This window comes from Dama dama, chromosome 13, assembly GCF_033118175.1.
Source record: "Dama dama isolate Ldn47 chromosome 13, ASM3311817v1, whole genome shotgun sequence".
Classification (NCBI taxonomy): Eukaryota; Metazoa; Chordata; class Mammalia; order Artiodactyla; family Cervidae; genus Dama; species Dama dama.
This window is the reverse complement of record NC_083693.1, coordinates 76,309,267-76,322,501: the sequence shown is the minus strand read 5'-3', so window position 1 is coordinate 76,322,501 and position 13,235 is coordinate 76,309,267. Positions and strand designations below refer to the sequence as shown.

The following is a 13,235-nucleotide window of genomic DNA, read 5'->3' as shown; positions in this document are numbered from 1 at the left end:
CGGCCCATTGTGGCGGGCGGGTCAGAGGGTGGGGCCCACAGCGGTTCCAGAATGCCCTAGAAGGCGGAGCCGAGCCTAAGAAAACGTCCGCTCGACAGCTTCCGCCCGGCCGCTTCCGCTTCCGGCTCGTGGCGCGCCTGCGCCCTGGCTTCAGTCGTCAGGGGCCGCTCGGGCTTCCGCTGTCCTGCCCCGGCGTCCATCACCCGGAGCTTCATCTCGCGACCGCGAGGAGTCCCGGCCCCTCGTTGCCCGGAGGGGCACGCTTCGGAGATGCCCCCAGCTGTCCGCGCCCCGACCCCCCCCCCCCCGGGTCCCCGCGGCGTGTGGGGGCCTCGGAAGGCCCGCCCGCGGTGTCCGCGCCTGGACGGATGGAGGGGCGCGGTAGCTCGAGAGGAATCACACAGCAGGCGAGGGAGGGCCTGGGAGTGCTCCCGGGGTTTATTAGTGTCGCATCAGCACCTTAAAATAGTCCACGTGGTCACATACGTGACAGATTAGAATCTGTTTCCCAAAAACGCTATTTACATTAATCCTGTTTTCCATTTAAAAAAAGAAAGCAACACGTACATCCTAGAAACCAAACAACACACAAAGAACTGGACGGGGTCTGCAGGAACGCACAGTGGCACCCCTTGGCCTGCAGGGTCAGACCCCAGGGAAAGGGCCCCCAAGCCCAGCCCCTCAGGCCCCTGCCAGGATCTCAGCTTCCTCTCTGCTGCAGGATGGGAGGGGTGTCTAGAAGGGGATCAAGGGACACGTATAGGGGTCAGGCAACTGGCCTTTGGGAGCAAGCGGCGCAGTCCTGTCATGAGGAACGCATCCTGGGACGGAGGCCAGGCAGGTCTTGGTATCTGCCAGTGAGGACAGCGCAGCATAGCTGGCCCTGGCTGCTCTAATCCTGCCGCCCCTCTCCTCCCTGAGCTGCGGCCATGACATTCGGGACACTGGCCTGCGTGCCCTGAGGAGATGGTGACCCTGGGTACTTGACACAAGGAGGGAGAAAGCAGTGGCCTGGATACAGGGCTGGAGCTGACCTCCCATCTGGCCTGAGTGAGGGTGGAGCCTGCCCGTTATGTGCCACAGGCCCATGAGGAGCCTGGCCTTGCCTGAACGTGACAAGTGGCTTAGCCTTTGAGTCCCAGTGACCTCTGGTCACCCAGTGGGCTGAGAACCCCTGCTCTGCAAGGGCTGCTCCTGTCCTTGGGGTCACGGTCTGGCCCTGCGTTCCTCACAAGCTGCCCCCACACTGCCCTCCGTGTGCTCATGGCTGCACCTCTGCCACAGGCCGCTTTGGCTTCGGAGTCATCTTCCTTCAAGGGACAAAGTGCTTTTATCTGTGTCCTCAAAACAGCTCCATGAGGTAGGCGGGGGAAGTGTTGACTGTCCCCAATCAGATGATGGGGAAACCGAGGCACCGGCGTGAGCAGAGCCTGGGTCTCTGAGTGAGTCATGGCGGCTGGGGCTGTCTGTATAACCTCCAGGGCCCAGGAACAGTGTGGCTGACCCAGGGTGGAGGTGCTGGGTGTGTTCTCGTGGGTATGAGGACAGCTCACAGCTGGGTGGGACGGGGCAGCCCCTTTTGGCCCCTTCCCCTAAAACTAGCTCTGCAGCTGGAGAGCTAAGTCGAGGGCGTGTCAGCCACACCTCCCCTGAGTGTGACCTCTGAAAAGGAAACGCAAGGAGCAGTACCCAGGGCCCTGAAGCCAGTGGTGGGAACAGGGCGGGGAGACGTACGGGGCCCAGGCAGCTGCTGGGCACAGCCACAGGTGGACACTGCACAAGCTGCCCCAGGGGTCCTCGGCTCCGTGGCCTGCACCCTCACCCAGATCCTTCCCGTCCAAGGACCCTGGTCCAAGGGCATGCTCAGATCTGTCCGCCTGCTAGGCCCAAGGCTCTTGGCCATGGACACTCACACCCTGAACAGCCACCTGGGGGAGGCGGTAAGCAGGTAGGTCACAGGTAAGAAAAATGGACCATCTTCCAGCCCCGAGTGGGACCCTTCCATGCCACAGGCTGTTGGAGTCCTATCCTCCAACAGAGCGGGCAAGACCTTTGGCCTGTCTGGCGTTTGGCACTGTTTTTCTGAGCGCAGCCTGTGTGGTTCTCAGCCCTAGAAAACTGGACTCTGAGACCCTCAGTGGGCCACCCAGGCCTGCAGCCAGTGGCCAGGTGGAGTGGGTGGGCTCTTCCTGTGGAGTCCTGGGGGGCAGGGCTGGGGCCCAAGCAGGAGGACTGGAAGGGACCCCGGCCTCAGGTCAGGACACCCACTGCCTGCTGCATGGGGAGGGGGAGGGCAAGGTGCCCCCCTCCCTGGGGACCCAGACCCCAAATCCCTTGCTCTGAGGAGCCTAGCCTAGACAGGCGGGGGCACCTGGGCTGTACCCATGGCTCCAACGGGGCTTGGGCCCCTACAATTTGGCCACTTGCCTGAGCCTCACTGGCCACATTAGTGGTGCAGGTGACAGACACCCCTAGTCAGCAGGCGGGACTGGGGTGGGGGCAGGTGGTGAAGCTGAGGAAGCAACTGTGTTCAGGGCAGGACGACTCGCAGAAGCAAAGCGGTGCCTTGGGGCAGCGAAGGGTGCAGGGAGTGGGGGCTGGGACCGGGGCGGCCTGGCTGGCTCTGCCTCAGTCCTCAGGGGTGTTGGGACTTCAGAAGAGTAACGTCTGTTTGGCAGCTACATTATAACATGTATTTAAAAGCATTAAAAATATCCACTACTATAAAACCTCCACTGCCCCCGGCCGCGGGAGTTCATTGGGATCCAGAGTGGGCGGCGCTGGGGTCCTCTCGGCTGGTGGGGGGGGGAGGGGGCCGGGGGCCAGAGCGGGGCTGACTGGCCTCTGTGTTCCGCTCAGGATGTCCCTGACAGAAGGCTGGCCTCTGGCTCCTGGCCCCCCAGCTGGCTGCCTGGGCACAGGCAGCCTGAGGTCCACGGGGCCACCCGCAGGACCCCCGCTCCCTGAGGAAGCAGAGTAGTCCTGGCTTTCAGAAAGGACAAGACACGAAGGCAAGAACCCTTCTTGTTGGGGGGACGGGGTGGGGGTGAGTCCTGAGGCCAAAACACACCTTCCGTGATCCCGCCTGCCCTCCCACCCCTGCCGGGACATTCTGGTTAATAAGCAGAGCAGTTATGGGCTCCTGGTGGGGGCCGCCCCGTTAGTCTCCAGGTTGTGAGCGCGTTCATACTTAAGACTGTTTCTCTGGGGTTTTAAGGGTCTGTCTCTGTGGTAAACTGAAGTGTGAACAGAAAAGCAGCTGGGCCCTCCCGGCCGCGGCCGTCGTGGGGCTGCAGGGCGGGAACTGGCACGGCCCCCCAGCAGGCGGGGCTAGAAGGCGGACTTGGAGTGTCCAAAGATGCAGATGGGGAAGTGCTTGACGTGGGAGGACCACTGGGCCGCCAGCTGGAAGAACTTGACGTCGTTCCACTCCACGCCGTCGATGAGGACTGTGGGGACAAGACCGCCTGACCTGCCTGCCCCCCGCTCCAGGCCGCGGCTGAGAACAAGGCTGGGGGGTGCTGACACCCATGGGGACACCCAGGCTCCCGGGAGACACTCGCTGGTTCTCATCGGCCCTGTGGGAGGTCTGGGACCTCCAGCTCCCCTCCTGGCCTTCCTGCCGCCTGCCCCCACCCCCTCCCTATGGCTGGAGAGCCTCTCCCCAGCCACCTCAGGGGTGCTGGTGTCCACAGCCTGTCTGCCTCGGAGGGGTCTGCAGACGGGGTCTGAAACACCCTCCACTTAAGCCAGAAAATCAACAGAGAAAGGCTGGCTCTGGGCCACTGTGGTCAGACCCAAGCCCACGGAAAAGAGAACTCGAGACCTCCGTGTTCTCAGCCACTCAGTCGCAGAATATCTTCTATAAAAATTCTGAGACGAAGCAGAAAGGACTGAGAAATCATTTCTCAGAATTTGAAAAGCCACTCCACACACACAAGTGGGCTCTCCCAAGTGTGCTCCGAGCTCAGACTACGTAACATGACATCCCAGGCAAACAAGCATTTCCGAAGGTGAACCTCCAGAAGCGGCCCCGCCCCGCCCGGGTTTACTTCCGTCGCCTGTTGGCCACAGGCTCCGCCCACTGACCATGGGCCCCGCCCACTGGCCACAGGCCCCGCCCCCGCCCGCGAGGGCGTCTCGGCTCACCCCGCAGCATGTTCTGCTGGTGCTTGGCCGTGCAGATCAGGCGGCTGATGCCCTCGATGCACTGGCTTTTGGACTCCACGTCCTTATCCTTGGTTTTCTTGGGCAGAAACATCACTAGGAGGAAAGGGGGCCGTGCTGTGCTCCCGCTGCGCCTTCAGGGCGAGGGGCAGCGCGGGGTGTTCGCTCTGCCGGCCTCGGACCCCCCTCCTGTGGCCTTCCTTCCACGCTGACCCTGACCGCCACCACCCGACCACCAGCAGGCCCTTGCCCAGGGGTGTGGGAACAAAGTGGCCCCCAGGCCCACGGTACCCTCGGGGCCTGCGCGGCAGCCCCTCCGCCCCGACAGTCAACCCGCCTCCCCACCTCACCCTTCTTGTTCTTCTCCTTGGTGACCACGGTCATGGACATGGTGGGCGTGGCCGCGGCCTCGCCGCTGCTGGGCAGCCTGCTGACCTGGAGAGACCGGAAGGTGCACTTGAGTGTGTTTTTGGTGGTGGGCGAGTCCTTCTTCTCCGCGTCTCTCTTCCTGTCTGCGGGCTGAGCTGACGTCCAGTAATCCACCTGCAGCCCCATGAGCTCGGCGCCGACGCCCTGGCTGTGAAAGACGAGGGAGGCTCACCCCTCCGTCCTCAGTGGGGGACGGCAGCACCCCAGGCCGGCGTGGGCGAACAGGTGCCCTCTGGTGCCTGTGCTGCCCGACCTTGGGGACCACCTGTTTGGAGGGCCCAGGCCAGCCGCCCCTCATAGGTGAAGGCCCCAGGGGGTCCTACAGTGGGCCTCCCGATCCTGCAGCAGTCCTGTCTGGGTGGGTTCTGCTCGGGAGAGCCCTGAGGGCACCCCAGAGGGTCTGCTAATAACCACACCCACTCTATCCCAGGCCTGCTACTCACATCCGAGTTTCCAAAGCCCCCCCACCCCCTCCCACCCCCGGCCCCCGTGTCCAGAACACCCTATATTTATACTCTCTGTAGTTCCGACCCCAGGAATGCAGGGGGCCAGGTGGGGAGACACCAGGCCAGGACTGAAGAGTAGGGCACCCCAACTCACTTGTCTGAGCCCTTGTTGACACCACTTTGTCCCGCACAAGGCCACCCTGACCCTCTGCTTCCTGGCAGCCTGGGGTGCGGTCAGGGACCCCAAGGAACCACCTGGTTCTCAGCCCGATCCCTGCTGTGCTGGGGGCAGCACTTCCGCATGGCTGCGTTTACCTGGGGGAGGACAGGCCTCCGCTCACTGACGGGGAGGAGGGCGGGGTAGGCGAGGCCTCCTTGGCCGCGGGAGATGTGGACGGCGGGGTGGATGAGAGCACGCTGGAGCCCGAGGGGGCCGCGTCATCTGAGTCACCTGGGGAGGAGTTAGGGGCGGCAGTGAGCTCCCCCACAGCTCTGCCTGGGCAGCTGGCAGCCCTCTGCACCCAGACGCGGCAGGGAGGCCAGGCAGCTGTGGGCTGGGGGCACACCTGTGGGAAGCCGGAGGACCCCCCTCCCCCAAAGCTGAGCAGGAGCTATCAGGCCTCCAGGGACAAGGGAGGCCCATTCCTGGTGAATTCAAGCCCCGCAGGAGACCAGCACTGGGGCTGCCACCCGCCGCACCCCCACCCCTGCACTGCCCCCACCCCCGCCACCCCATCCCAGCCCAGAGCTCAGAGAATGCAGTCACCTGACGTGGCCGAAGATGGCTCCACTATCCCCACCTTCACCACCTAGGAGGCAACAGGACGGTGCTAAGGGTGGGCTCCAGACCCGGGTAGGGACCTGTTCCCTGCAGCTGCCCACTCGCCATGTCCCCCCCGGAACTCCTGGGGCCGAGTCGGGTCCCAGCCCCTCAGTGCGAGGGGCAGAGCTGGGCTCAGGGGAGCCACTGTCCGCGTGGTCAGCTGCACCATAAGCCCTGGTGAAGGACTCTCCCTCTTCAGGTGGTGTGTTTGGGAAACGCCCTCAAGACGCAGCCGGCTCTGGCCATCTTGCACTCCCGGGATGAAGGCACAGGCCCAAGAGGCCCCAGGCTGCTGGCCGGCTGGCCCCCGACCTAACCCTGACCTGTGACCAGCATTCAGGACGCATGTGGCCTCCGGCAGGAGAGGAACCCTCTCCCCATGAGTGAACCTCTCAGGTCCCACACCCTGGCCTCAGCAGAACGCATGCGCGTGAGACTGGCCGGGCACAGGCGGTGGCGAGAGGGATCCTGGCCCAGGGGGCACCAAGGTGGCCGCAGGGCCTGCGCAAAGTCCCTGTGGGCTGCCGGGGGCCCCGGCCCACACCGACCAGGGTGGGAGCTGTGTCAAGTGAAAGAGATCATGACGACGACCCCGGCCCTGGGTACATGGCGGTGTCTCACGTGCAGCCAGCAGGACAGGCCCTTTGGTTATCACGGCAGCTTCCGCAGGACAGCTCCGGACGAGCTCCCTCCCAGGACGGCCAGCAGCCACCCCTCACCTGAGCAGAGTGAGCACGGCCTAGAGGCCCTGGCGCCTGCGTGGCTGCCACACACCTCCCAGCAGATGCCCAGGTTGGAGACCCCAGTGGGGCCACAGACCGTGGACACACGGCCGGCCGTCGGGTGGCAGCCCTGGTTCCTTGGCTGCAGGACAAAGTAAAACCTTCCAAGTTACAAGCCACGCTCCAGCCAAGCAAGCCTGCCCCGAGGCTCCCAGAGAACAGAGGCAGCCCTCTGCCGCAGATCCCAGGAGGGGCCCGTACTGAGGACGCCCAGCCCTGGGTGGCCCCTGATGAGCCAAGCCTGATGCTGATCCCCGCTGCCCAGGACAAAGCTAAGAACCAGCCCCGCGCCCTCAGGCAGGCTGCCTGCTTCCACGAGTCCAGTCCTAGCAGCGCCTGAGCTCACTCCCCACTCGATGCAGGAAAGAGAGACTTCAGAGTGGGAGGGATGTGAAGGCAAGTCGTCAGCTCCAACTGAAGAAGGTTCTGGACCGTGTCGCGTGAACACGACGACACACCGATCACGTCGGCGGATTGCAGCCGCCCCACAGCGGAGCAGCCGGGTGGCAGGATGGCGGGCAAGGTGACGGCTGCCCGGGCGGTACTCACCCCAACGAAGGGAATGAACTTCTGGGAGGACTCCTCGTCGGGGCTGAGACAGGGAAACACACAGTCAGCCCCACTGAGGGGCGAGGCCACCCTCTGCAGCGCCCGGCCCACCCGGACTCACACCTGCCCTCCCATGGACACCAGCCTGGACCTCTGACCGCAGGGCCCGCCGACCTGCAGGAAGGCTGAACGCATCTCCGCATGAGGTCCAGAGCCCCATGGGGTGGCCCGAGGCCATCTGCTCCTCCCTCTGGGGCACCTGGCGCGCAGGCAGCCGGCCCAGCCTGGAGCCACTCTGCTGGCCCCCTGGGGCCCCAGGAGAGGGCGGGCTGCCTGTGCCCCCAGGACACCCCGGGAGCAGCCGGGGCCGCCTCCAGGGGGTGGGGGTGGCCGTCCCGTCAGGCAGAGACACCCCCCCCCCCCCCGACAGTCTGGAAGAAGTTGGTGCCTACTCCGGAGGCGTTTCTAGGACCAAGACCTTCATGACGGGGGGCGTGGGTTCTAATAGCACAACTCGTCCCAAGAGCAGCATGAAGGCAAGGCTGAGGCTCTGGGGGCGTACTGCTGTACACACCCACAGGCCCTGCAAAGCTTCTGGCAGAGCCCGGCCTCTCCAGGACCACCCATCACGACTGCTGGCAGGGAAGGCACTCAGGGTCCCCAGGCCTGGGTGGGGGTGTCTCTTCTACCCGCTCCTCCCGGGCCAGGGCTGGTCCTGCGGCTCAGCTGGCGCCACTCTGACCCCCGGTGTCCACCTTGGCCTGGGCTGCACTGGCGGCTGGGAGAGCACCCCCTTCTCGCCTCCGCCTGGGTACCCAGGGCAGGACTGGTCCTGGGCCTTATGTGGTCCCTCCCCCAGCCGCAGGGCAGACAGGTGTCCCCTTCCCTGCCTCCTGGGCCGGCATCCTCTCCGAGCCATCCTCTCAAACCTGAGCTTGAAGTCACAGAGCGACTCTTCTGCAAGGCAGTCCACACAGGCACACCCAGTAGGGCAGCAGCCCGGGGATGCCACCCAGGGAGAATCCTCTGCACCAGGCAGACCTGCCCATGGGGACCCAGGTCCCGCTCAGCCAGCTCCCTGGGCGCCAGCTCTCGGGACCAGGAGCCCCAGGGCACCAGAGCTTGGCAGGAGGCTCTCCCCTCCCTGCCCCTGCGGCAGATGGAGGCCTGGGGCTGGGGGTGCCCCCGGTGAAGTGTGGTCACCAGCTGGACAAGCGCCCCTGGCCCAGGGGCCAGTACAGAATGCAGGTCCCGGCTCCTGGCAGGAGGTGCTGCCCCGTGCCCAGCACGCCACCCACATGAGGGAACAGCAGCTGGCAGGAGCCACCCTCCCCTGGGCACCCTTGGATGTGGGCACATGTGGACCACCCACCACCCAGCACCACCCACCCCATCTCTGTAAAAGACCTGGCAAATGACTTTGGATGAAAGAACCTACAGGTTCAGTCCCTCCAACTGAAAATAACCAAATTTCCAGGTTTTCTCCCCATTTTAAGAAGAAAACGGTTGAAAAAGAAAACTTCCCTTCATTCCAGTTCATGTAACAAAACAACCCACATCTTGTGCCCAGACCTCCTCCTGCATGCGAGGAGGCAAGACGTCTGGGGGGGTCCCCGGCTCAGTGCACAGGGGCCTTCGACCCACAGGGCCCCCACCTCAGCGAGCCACTGCCCACCACGCACGCCCACCCCCTCCATGATCTGCACACGGGGAGGCAGACAAACGAGGACCCCAAAGAGGGGGGGACTTGGAGACTCCACAAGACAAGCGTCAAAGCCAAGCTGTGCTCCTGGGCCATGCAGACGACATCCAGCACGCACGTGCCCACGAGACGGGGGTGACACCGGCTTCCATCGAGACCCCTCACCCTGGACCCTGCATGCGGAGGGCATGCGTGCTCCTGGCAGGGACAGAGATCAGGACTCCTAGGGCTTGAGCCCACGGCTCTGTGCCAAGGCCCCTGGGCATGGCTCATGAGACCTGCGTGTGGGGGAGGTGCCACCACGTGGCATGGGTGGCATGGAAGCTGAGGGGAGCCCACGCTGGCCAAGAGGCCAGGGTAGGGGTGCTGGACAGCCCGCACAGTTGCCTGGGAGGACCACCGATGGGTCTGACCTCAGGCTGGGAGCTGGTGCTGAGCAGATGGGAGCCCCCCTGCAGACGCCCTCACGGGGCTGGGCTGGAGGAGGCCCAGGACGGCCGTGCCCACTGCCCACCCTCTCCCGGCTCTCCTGACCCCTCCGGGCGGACAGCAGCCTGTTCTGTGTCACCGCAGACAAAGGCTGGCCCGCTGCCCTTCCAGCCCTGGGCTCTGAGCCTGGATGGCGCACTGGCCTTCACGGGGCTCCAGCCGGGACAGCGGGACAGCCCCCTCCCCAGGGCCGGTGTCACCACTGTGACGCGGAGGTGGGGGCTGAGCACAGAGGAGGCTCGGGGTGTCCCAGGTCCCAGGCCAGGCGCAGCTCGAAGGAGCCCACCCTGGCTCAGACAGACGCTGCGGCCCAGGCAGCAAAGCAGGCCGCGCTCCTGGCACAGCTAACGGGGGTGGGCGGGGAGGGGAGTGGGCTCAGGCCCACAGGAAGCCCGGGGTCAGCAGGGCACACCACGGCTGGTCTTTCTCGAGACCCTGAGGCTTGTTTAGCAGGATGTCTGAATGGGCTCACACCCCTCCTCCTGATCCATCCCAGGGCCCAGCACAGAGGCGGCCTGGGACCCAAGGACTCGCCCTGCGGCTTTCCCAGAGCAAATGCCCTGAGACTCCAGCAGAGCAGCACCCCAAGGGGCCCAGTGCCCGACGCCTGGCAGGCAGGGCCGTCTGGGGCTCAGCTCCGACATACAGTCAAACAGAGGAGCCGCCACCTTGGGGGCAAAAAAAGAGTCTCGCTGTGTGCAGGGGTCCCAGTGGCCTGGCCACCATCCAGGTAAACCCCAAAACTGAGCTGGGAAACTGCCCCGAGCTGCTCTCCCTGGCGGCTGGCAGCGGGTAAGGGGCGCACAGCCCGCCCCGAGTGGTGCCTGTGCTTGCCGGCTCACGGGGTGGAACCAGTCCCTGCGGCTACCTTGGGGCTGGAGCTGCCAGGCTTCAGAGACGCGTTCCGCCAGCCACTTCCCAAACCGCACTCGGGACTGAAACGCTGCCGGGCGGCAGACTTTGTCCCTGAGGCTGGGTGGGCGCCCGAGAGGGACCGGGCAGCTGGCGCGGGCAGCGGGCAGCGCCAGGAGCCTGCCTGATGGCGGCCGCGCCCCCGACCCCCGTTCGGAGAGCTGAGGACCACCCCACCTGCTGACCCCGCCAAACAGCCCTAAAGACCAGCCAGTGGGCAGACGGGGCCGGGCCCAGGACAGCGGTACCTGAGGGTAAAGTCAAAGTGAAAGTTCTTTCTCCTTTGCAGAGAGCCGCCAAAAAGAGAGACAGGACGCTGTTAGCCGCTCAGAGGCGGTGAGTCACCTGCCGGGGGTCCCTCACCGAGCAGGGGCCGGAGCCCGGGGCAGGCAGCTGAGCTTCTCAGACCTGTGGCGGTCTGCCTCTTCCTGCAACCCCCCGACTGCGCCTCTGTTCATGGCTGGGCAAGGAGACCGCTCGACCCCCTCAGATCGCACAAGGCCCCACCCCATGCAAGCGGGCATCAGCCCAGCCCCTAACCACCATCCTGCACTGGGCAGGTGAGGACCGGGTCTCCCACTGGAGACTGGCTGTTGGAGGAGGCACCCCAGGGTGCTGCTGGGCCAGCATCGGGACCACTGCTCTTGTGACTCCAATTACAGGAGATCCCAGGGCGTTCAAAGAGAAAGAAAAATCGACCAGCTAATCCTAACTCTGATTTGTGTCAGAAAAGGGTACAGTGGTCAGGACAACTAGGGGCTTCCCTCATCCCAGGTCTCTTTCCATCCCGTGGGCCTGTGAGTGACCCAAGGAGCTGGGACAGTGAGGATGCAGGCCGCCTGGCCAAGACCGCAGAGGTACAGCGGTCTCCACCCCACGCCTGCCTGGGCCCGCGGAGGTACCTCTTCTGCTTGTAGGTCAGCATGGCCTCTGCGATGGGCAGCTGGTGGGCGCAGTTGGCCCCCGAAATGTACTGGGTGATTCTCGACACGATGTCCGGCGTGTCCTGCACTGCAGGAGAAGACCAGGAGGGGTCCGTGGGCATGGCGTACCCCAGCACCCAGGGGCTGGGCAGCCAGGCTGGGCACGGCTGAGGGGCTCCTCTGGCCGCCGCCCTCACGGGGTCCTGGGGAGGGCAGTGAGGCCTCGCCGAATCCTGAAAAGCCCTCCCCGGGCCGGTCACCAAAGAGCTTTGCGGTTCACTAGCTGAGAAACATCCTGGCCCAGACCCCACTGACCACGCCCGCTGACCCCAGCTACCTGGCCGGGCTCACGCCCAATACATATAAGTGTGTCTCAGAGCACAGCAAACTGACTTTCAAAAGGAGGTGTGATGGCTGGGCGGCCGCGGGCGGCCGGGCGGGGGCGCGAGGGGCAGGGGCGCGGGCGGCCGGGCGGGGGCGCGAGGGGCAGGGGCGCGGGGCGGGCGCGGGCGGCCGGGCAGGGGCGCGGGGCGGGCGCGGGCGGCCGGGCGGGGGCGCGAGGGGCAGGGGCGCGGGGCGGGCTCGGGCGGCAAGGCGGGTGCGCGAGGGGCAGGGGTGCGGGGCGGGCGCGGGCGGCCGGGCGGGGGCGCGAGGGGCAGGGGCGCGGGGCGGGCGCGGGCGGGAGGGCAGACAGGCCGTTGGAAGGGGCTCCGGGAGGGCGTGGGCGGCAAGGCGGGGGGGGGGGCGGGGCGCGAGGGACAGGGGCGAGGGAGGGGAGGGCAGGGGCGGGGCGGGGGGTCGCAGGACACGCCCGGGCCTCACCAGCGCTCTGAGCCTCCAGCTTGTTGAACAGGTCTCTCCAAGCCAGGTCCTGGAAGAAGTTGTTGTACCTGTAGTCCACGGAGCCCAGGTACCGGGCCACGGGGTGGGAGCCTGGGGGCCGAGGGGAGGCGTCAGGCGCGGCCCCGCCCGCGGCCCCGCTTCTCAGCACCCCCGCCTCGCCCTGGGGACGGGGGTCTCCCTGAGGACTCCGCCCCTTCCAGCGCTGACAGACTTGTGTGCGCCAATTCAGGCAAGCCAAACCCGGGGGTTTGGTTTTGAGGATTTTTAAAGGTTAACAAATCAGCAAGGCCCCGCCTGGCCCTACTGACGGGGGGCCCCGGTTGGCCCGGCGCCCCCGGGGTCGGCCCCAGGGCGGGCCCTCACCCAGCGGGATCACGAGGAAGCGCATGTAGCCCAGCCAGTCCGGGGTCTTGTGCGACAGCTGCTCCACGAAGAGGCGCAGCACGGCGCTCAGGTAGTGCTGCGCGCCCGCCACCGCGATCTTCACGGGCGGCGGCGGCTGCGAGTTGCAGTTGCAGCTGCGGGCGGGGAGGGGCAGAGCCTCAGGAGGGCGGCCCGCCCGAGCCCCGGCCCCTCGCGCCCGCCGCGCCGACAGCGGCCCCCCACCCCACGCCGAGCCGCTGCGGAGCAGAGCCCCCCACGCCTGAGACTCACTATCTCTGAATCCGAGACACGATGGTGCTGAAGGCCGCCTGGACGTCGGCCGCGGAGCAGGTGCAGACGACGGGGAGCGTGTGCCGCTGCAGCACGTCTGAGAGGAACTGGGGGGCGGGGGTGAACCTCATCCATGCGCCCCGCTCGCGTCCACAGCGGGTAGGGCTGGCCAGGGCCCCAGAGAGGACACATCGCCCCCTCCCCACCCCACCCTGCCCGGGCCGCCCGGCCCCTCCCCACCTGTCCCTGCCAGTCCGAGGTGTTCACGAGAATGATGTTTTCCGGGAGCTGGTCGTCGGAGATGAGGATGTGGTTTAACTGGTCGTACACAGTCTTCCTGGGGATCTGGAGAGGCCGGGCTCGTCTGCAGCTGCCCTGACGGCGAGCTGTCCCCAGCCCTTCGCCGGCCCAGCTGACCCCCAGCAGCCACGGGAAGCAGGCGGGAAAGCCCAACCCCTGGTGCACGGCGGCACGCATCCTCCGCGTGGACAGAGGCCCTGGAGTCTGGGAGCCCCC

The 13,235-nt window shown here is 66.0% G+C and overlaps 1 protein-coding gene across 3 annotated transcripts in view; it reads right to left on the bottom strand.

The window, feature by feature from the left end:
* Positions 1 to 413: 413 nt before the first annotated feature.
* The window catches only part of PACS2 (phosphofurin acidic cluster sorting protein 2), a 59,128-nt gene continuing 46,306 nt past the window's right edge, over positions 414 to 13,235 (bottom strand). For 2 of the 3 annotated variants that reach the window (XM_061159563.1, XM_061159564.1), the window contains exons 14-24: positions 12,960 to 13,064; positions 12,720 to 12,826; positions 12,429 to 12,583; positions 12,045 to 12,155; positions 11,202 to 11,310; positions 7,197 to 7,239; positions 5,809 to 5,851; positions 5,358 to 5,493; positions 4,518 to 4,744; positions 4,150 to 4,263; positions 414 to 3,449 (exon numbers count right to left, since the gene is read on the bottom strand). In XM_061159563.1, coding sequence (XP_061015546.1) covers positions 3,331 to 3,449; positions 4,150 to 4,263; positions 4,518 to 4,744; positions 5,358 to 5,493; positions 5,809 to 5,851; positions 7,197 to 7,239; positions 11,202 to 11,310; positions 12,045 to 12,155; positions 12,429 to 12,583; positions 12,720 to 12,826; positions 12,960 to 13,064 — 1,269 coding nt within the window. In that variant the 3' untranslated portion in view covers positions 414 to 3,330. Of the gene's footprint in view, positions 3,450 to 4,149; positions 4,264 to 4,517; positions 4,745 to 5,357; positions 5,494 to 5,808; positions 5,852 to 7,196; positions 7,240 to 11,201; positions 11,311 to 12,044; positions 12,156 to 12,428; positions 12,584 to 12,719; positions 12,827 to 12,959; positions 13,065 to 13,235 lie in introns of those variants that run through there. The other variant, XM_061159565.1, reaches the window with a different exon arrangement.